The sequence below is a fragment of the Chiloscyllium plagiosum genome, chromosome 3 (genome assembly GCF_004010195.1).
Source record: "Chiloscyllium plagiosum isolate BGI_BamShark_2017 chromosome 3, ASM401019v2, whole genome shotgun sequence".
In the NCBI taxonomy this organism is placed as follows: domain Eukaryota; kingdom Metazoa; phylum Chordata; class Chondrichthyes; order Orectolobiformes; family Hemiscylliidae; genus Chiloscyllium; species Chiloscyllium plagiosum.
Genome location: NC_057712.1, coordinates 40282387 through 40288828, shown reverse-complemented (window position 1 = coordinate 40288828; position 6442 = coordinate 40282387). Strand labels below are relative to the sequence as shown.

General features: G+C 43.5%; 1 protein-coding gene across 1 annotated transcript in view; it reads left to right on the top strand.

Moving 5' to 3' along the window:
• Positions 1 to 390: 390 nt before the first annotated feature.
• Positions 391 to 6442, top strand: part of LOC122542721 (opsin-5-like) — a 7570-nt gene continuing 1518 nt past the window's right edge. Inside the window, exons 1-5 of the mRNA XM_043680700.1 lie at positions 391 to 642; positions 1305 to 1510; positions 2796 to 2895; positions 3806 to 3910; positions 6052 to 6275. Of these exons, the coding sequence (XP_043536635.1) occupies positions 537 to 642; positions 1305 to 1510; positions 2796 to 2895; positions 3806 to 3910; positions 6052 to 6275 (741 nt within the window). The 5' untranslated portion in view covers positions 391 to 536. The remainder of the gene's footprint in view (positions 643 to 1304; positions 1511 to 2795; positions 2896 to 3805; positions 3911 to 6051; positions 6276 to 6442) is intronic.

Genomic DNA, 6442 nt, shown 5'->3' with positions numbered 1-6442 from the left:
TACAGTTACCTGACAAATGAAACTTGTCAATTGCAATAAATGTAATCCCCATCTAAAACCATGCAATCTCTTTGGAGAAGTGAAAAAAACTGAAAACAAATCCTGGATATGTCAAGAGATTAAACATTTGTGAAATTTCTCTCTGATGGCAAATACTCCAGGAGGTCACTCTGTCCCTAATCATTTATGCAGTTCCCTGCCTTCACTGCAAGGCGATCTCCTCAACATTACCATGATTGTAAGCAAATTGTTCTGCCCTGTGTCCTCCCTGCTGAACTAACTCTCCTGAGGAGAGATTAAACGGGCTGACGTCAAATGCAGGTTAGCTCTAAAGCTGCTGTTAGGCTGGATTAAGAAGCAAGATCGAGCCATGGGATTGGTTCTCTGAAATGCATCACTCTCCTTCATGGTCTCGCACTCAGACTGTCCTGTTCAGTCGAATGGAGCTCAGTGAAGCTCTCCTGCACTATAGCTGGCAGTCAGTTGTAGGCCCTTGACCTAATCAATGTGGAGATTGGACAACAGCCCTTGGAAAGATGGCCAATAGTCTGTGGAGGAGCCAGAACAGCAGCTTCCACCCGAAGGAGACCACTGTCTCAGAACACGGGGAGACTGTAATTGGCGTTTACCTGCTGACTCTCGGTATGTAGCATTGATTCACAATCTATGCTGAAGCATATATTTTACAAACATTGTGTAAGATCAATACAGAATTGTACAGATTACATCAAATCACACATGGCACACAGAATGTACAGCAGGGAAACATTTCCTTCATCCTCATTGGTCCATTCTAGGGTTTATACTCCACAGGAATCTTCTTGCACTCTTTTTCATCTGACTCCATTAATGTATCTTGCTATTCCTTTCCCCCTTGTACGTTTATCTGGCTTCCCCCAGAAATGTGTCTGTACTATTCCCTTCAACCACTCGAAATGGTGATTGTAATCATTCTCTGGGGAAGAAAAGTTCCTCCTGAACTCCCTATTGATGGCCAGTTTGTATTCATGACGACTGATGTTGTATTCACTAATGAGTGAAATCATTTCTATGTCCACCTTTCATATCTTCAAAGATTTCTACCAGGTCATGCCTCAGACTTCTCTTTTTAAGGGAAAGGAGCTGCAGCCTTCCTTATTTGTATTCTGTTGTAAGGTGTGATATTCTATTGGAGATGGGGGTGTAATCTAGTAGTGAAAAAATGCTTCACATATGTTTCCCTCCTGGTCAGTATCTCCTTCAGTTTGGCAGCAATCATTCAAGGTGAGACTTGGTGATCTGTTTTCTCTCTGTTTCTTCTCTAGGTTGGTTCTCCTGGTTTGGAAACAGTGTGGTGATATTTGTGCTGTGCAGGCAGAAAACAACACTACAAGCAACAGATTGTTTAACCTTTAACCTGGCTGTATCAGATGCCAGTATCTCTTTGTTTGGATACTCCCGTGGAATTATTGAGATTTTCAATGTATTTCGAGACGATAGGTTTCTGATTACCTCAATATGGACGTGTCAGGTAAGGCACACTGACAAGGTAGTCTGACTAGTTTCTGTCTGAGCATTTTCCCATTGTAGAACTCTCAACACTGAGCCTTAAAGTCACAAGTTTGAGTTCCACTCCAGGGAGTATAAACTCGACTGTGATGCTGCGGTGCAGTACTGAAAGGGTGCTATACTGTCAGATGCATCACTTTACACAACAATACCAAAATCCTCTCTGTGTTTTCAGATGAATGTAAAAATACCATGACACTATTTCAAACAGACTGAAAATATTCTCTCCTGTATCCTTGTCAATTTTCATGCCTAAAACAGGTGGCAACTAGATTGCTGTTCTTTTGAGAGCTTGCTGTGCTCCAATTGCCCACTATATTTTCTACATTCTAATAGTAACTATGTATCCATGTCCATGTCCATAGATCCATCAAAGTTGTCACCCAAGTTGATAGGGTTGTCAAAAAAGGGGTATGGTGTGTTGGCCTTCGATAGCAGGGGGATTGAGTTTAAGAGCCACGAGGTAATGTTGCAGCTCTATAGAGCCCTGATTAGGCCACAATTGGAATATTGTATTCAATTCTGGTCACTTCATTTTAAGAAAGATGTGCAAGCTTTAGAGAGGGTGCTGAGGATTTACCAGGATGCTGCCTGGACTGGAGGGCATGTCTTATGAAGAAAGGTTGAGGGAGCCAGGGCTTTTCTCAATGGAGCAAAGAAGGATGAGAGGTGACTAGAGAGAGGTCTACAAGATGATGAGAGGCATAGATACAGTGGATGGCCACAGACCTTTTCCCATGGAGGAAATGGCTGTCACGAGGGATCATAATTTTAAGATGATTTGTGAAAGGTTTAGGGGAGATGTCAGAGGTCTGTTCTTGACACAGAGAGTGGTGGGTGCATGGAATGCACTGGCAGCAGTGGTAATAGAATCAGATACATTAGGGACATTTAAGTGACTCTTGGATAGGCTCATGGAAGATAGTACAATAAAGGGTATGTCAGTTAGTTTGATCTTAGCGTAGGATAAAAGGTCGGCACAACATCGAGGGCTGAAGAGCCTGTACTGTTCTATGTTATATCAAAAGTACTTCATTGGCTATAAGGCACCTCAAGATTTCTTGAGGTTGTGAAATAGACAACAAAAGTGCAAGCTCCTTTTTTCTGTGCACTCTGTCACTAGTCACATCCATTCACCATGACCTTGAGATCACGACTCTGACACTATCCCTGAGGATATTGTTAATCTTCATCATCTATAACAGGCAACAGTGAGATCTCATTAATTGTGAGTCTTGTCTTTTCAGGTTGATGGTTTCCTCACACTACTCTTTGGTCTGTCCAGTATTAACACCCTCACGGTAATCAGCATAATAAGATATATTAAAGGCTGTCACCCATACAAAGGTAAATGCAGTTCTATTTAAAAGGTACATCTCTCAGGGCTGGGTTGCCAATGGTAACCCACCTACTGGAAAGAAGGGTGAGTTTCAGACTCACATTCCCCCCATTCATGTTGAGAAACCTGCCCTTCCAAAGAAAAATCTTTGTTATAAAGGTGGACTGCCTTTCCTTTATTCATATATCGGATGTGGGATAGAATGGCAGGGGATAGGAGGGAATGAGGAATGGAGGTGGTTTATGAGGTGAGAGAAATGGAGTGGGAAGCAGTTTGATGAGGATGAGGAGTATCATGAGAAGGGAGTGATTAGGAATGAGGGAGATAGTTGATAGGGAAAAGGGGAAACCCAATGAATGGAAATGGGGTGATATGGTTTATGAGGGGAAGGGTGAATAGAGAGAGGATTGCTGAAGGGGGGGACGGGGTGGGCCAATGGGAGACAAGGGTTNNNNAATGGTGAGGAGAAGGGGTTGATTTGGGAGGGGAATGGAGATTGGTAGAGGTTGATGAAGGTGGGAAAGAATGGGGAGGACAGAAGGGAATGAAGAGGGAAATGGTATTGAAAGGGAAATGGGGACAAACCTGAGAGAAGGATATAGTAGGGTTAAGGAACAAGTGATCAAATATAGAACAAGGCAGGATAGTAGGTAATAGGATGAAAGGCAATAACTGACTAGGACATTCAAGATACTTCCCTCACACAGTCCCTAGGTGAGAGGCCCCTGGAGCAGATTTTCTACCTGACCTTCTGTTTGGAAATCCTCTACAGATGGTTGTAATGTATCCGAGATAGATTAACATCTGAGACACTAAACTAAAGATGGAACCCTGTTACCAAACTAATACCAAGAATTAGATACAGGTGGTGTAGCTGTCCTAGGCCTCAGCTTAATGTTTGCTATTATGTTTCTGCAGCTCAATATATTAACAGACGGAACATAAACCTGTTGATGACACTGATATGGGCGACTGCTCTCTTCTGGTCAGCATCCCCTTTGTTCGGATGGGGAAGTTACACAGGTGAGTTACACGGAAGAGTCACAGTCGCACAAGTGAGTTACAGTCACACGGGAGAGTCACAGTCGCACAGGTAAGGTGCAGTCACACCGGAGAGTCACAGTCGCACAGGTAAGGTGCAGTCACATGGGAGAGTAACAGTCATACAGGTAAGGTGCAGTCACACGGGAGAGTCACAGTCGCACAGGTAAGGTGCAGTCACACCAGAGAGTCACAGTCGCACAGGTAAGGTGCAATCACACGGGAGAGTCACAGTCATACAGGTAAGGTGCAATCACACGGGAGAGTCACAGTCATACAGGTAAGGTGCAGTCACATGGGAGAGTCACAGTCGTACAGGTGAGTTACAATCACACGGGAGAGTCACAGTCACACAGGTAAAGTGCAGTCACACGGGAGAGTCACAGTCGCACAGGTAAGGTGCAGTCACACGGGAGAGTCACAGTCGCACAGGTGAGTTACAATCACACGGGAGAGTCACAGTCGCACAGGTAAAGTGCAGTCACACGGGAGAGTCACAGTTGCACAAGTAAGGTGCTGTCACACCAGAGAGTCACAGTCGCACAGGTAAGGTGCAGTCACACGGGAGAGTCACAGTCGCACAAGTAAGGTGCTGTCACACGGGAGAGTCACAGTCGTACAGGTGAGTTACAATCACACGGGAGAGTCACAGTCACACAGGTAAAGTGCAGTCACACGGGAGAGTCACAGTCGCACAGGTGAGTTACAATCACACGGGAGAGTCACAGTCACACAGGTAAGGTGCAGTCACATGGGAGAGTCACAGTTGCACACTGTGTTTATAAAAATAAAACATCTTGGGCAATTTGTGATCTGAGATGTGAGAAAGGTCTTCTCGATGGATAGAAAACAAATCACCCAATCAGGTCAGGAAGAATACATTTGCTTTCTAATTGGCTGTAGCAAGGTGATTCTGGCTACCCTGGGTGTTTAGAGACATAGCAACAAAGTAATGAAGGTGGCCATTACTTTGCTAATATTATACATTACAGTATTGTCGAGATAATAGAGTCCAGTTATCTAGCTTCCAGCTGAGCACATATAGATTAGTGTGAAATTTGATAACCAATTCACACTCAGCATTTTCTACCGTGATAATGACTAGATCAGCTGTTTTTAAGTGAAACAGTCCAAGATTTGGGAACAAAAATCAGAATAAATATACCAGTGCTGTACTGAGGGAGTGCTGCACTGTTAGAGGTGCTGTATTTCAGATGAGTTGCTGAACCAAGGCCTACAAAATCAAGTAGGTTTGGACTATTAATCTGGTGAAAATATGAATTCAAATCCTATCATGGTCGATTCAAAGAACTTAGATCCGGGTTAAAAAAAATCTGGCATCATGTAATCAGTAAAACTTGTGTATCTCTAGCAGCCCTTCTGACCACAGAACATCCATGTAAGTCTGTTTGAAGTGGAGTCACGCAAGTTACAGACAGCAATGATCAGATAATGTGCTTTGGTGATGTTGATTGGGGATAAATCTCCATTTGGACACCAGGGAGAATTCTGATGGTCTGCTTCAAAATAATGCGATGAGATCTTTATATCCACCCATGGGCAAAGGCAGGGCCTGGCTTAAATATCTCATTGGAAAGACTGTGTGGCACTCCCTTAGTACTGTGCTGGTGTCTCAGTTCTGATTTGTATTCTCAAATCCTGGTGTGTCTCATTAAAAACAAAAGATCTGGTCATTATAATCCTGCAATTTATGGAAACTTGTGTGAAAATTGGTTGCCAAATTTCATCTATTGCAATCATGACTCCAGTTCAAAAAGGTGGTTGATTGGTTATAAAACACTGTGGGATATTCTGAGGTTGTGAAAGGCATTAGTGTATATGAGTGCTAGTACTTGCTGTCTTTAGTTGTCTCTCTTGTGCTTTCTCTCAGTTTATCTCCATCTCTCTCACTTTCTCTATTTCTTTGTCTTATTCTCTAGCTTTATCTAACTACCTCTCCCCCATTTCTTTCCCCTCTTAACCTTTTCCATAACCTTTCCACATTTTCTCTTTCATTAACTTTACTTTATCATTTCCTTTTTGGTTTGTCCATCTTTTTATCTTAATGTCTTTCTCAATCTCTCTTTCTGTGTTTCTCTCTCTTCTCTCTTCCTTTGGCACAGACCGGATGTATGGAACATGTGAGATAGACTGGGGCAGAGCGGTGTTCTCCACTGTCTATAAATCCTACATAGTCTCCATCTTTGTCTGTTGCTTCTTCCTGCCAATGTCCATCATGCTCTTCTCTTATATCTCCATCATCAACACCGTCAAGTCAAACCGGGCGCTAACAGGAGCAGAGGTTCAAGGAGAGCGGCAAAGGAAGCTGGAGAGGGATGTAACTCGGGTGAGCTTTCCGACAGCACAGCCTGCTGCTTAAGTTCAGTTTAAATCCCAAATCTTACATGGAAGAACAAATACCTAGTTCCCATTGGTGAGACTAATACTGAGGGAGAGTGACACTGGGCTGGGGGGTGGGTGGGGTGGGGGAAGAGTGACACTGGGGCTGGGGGA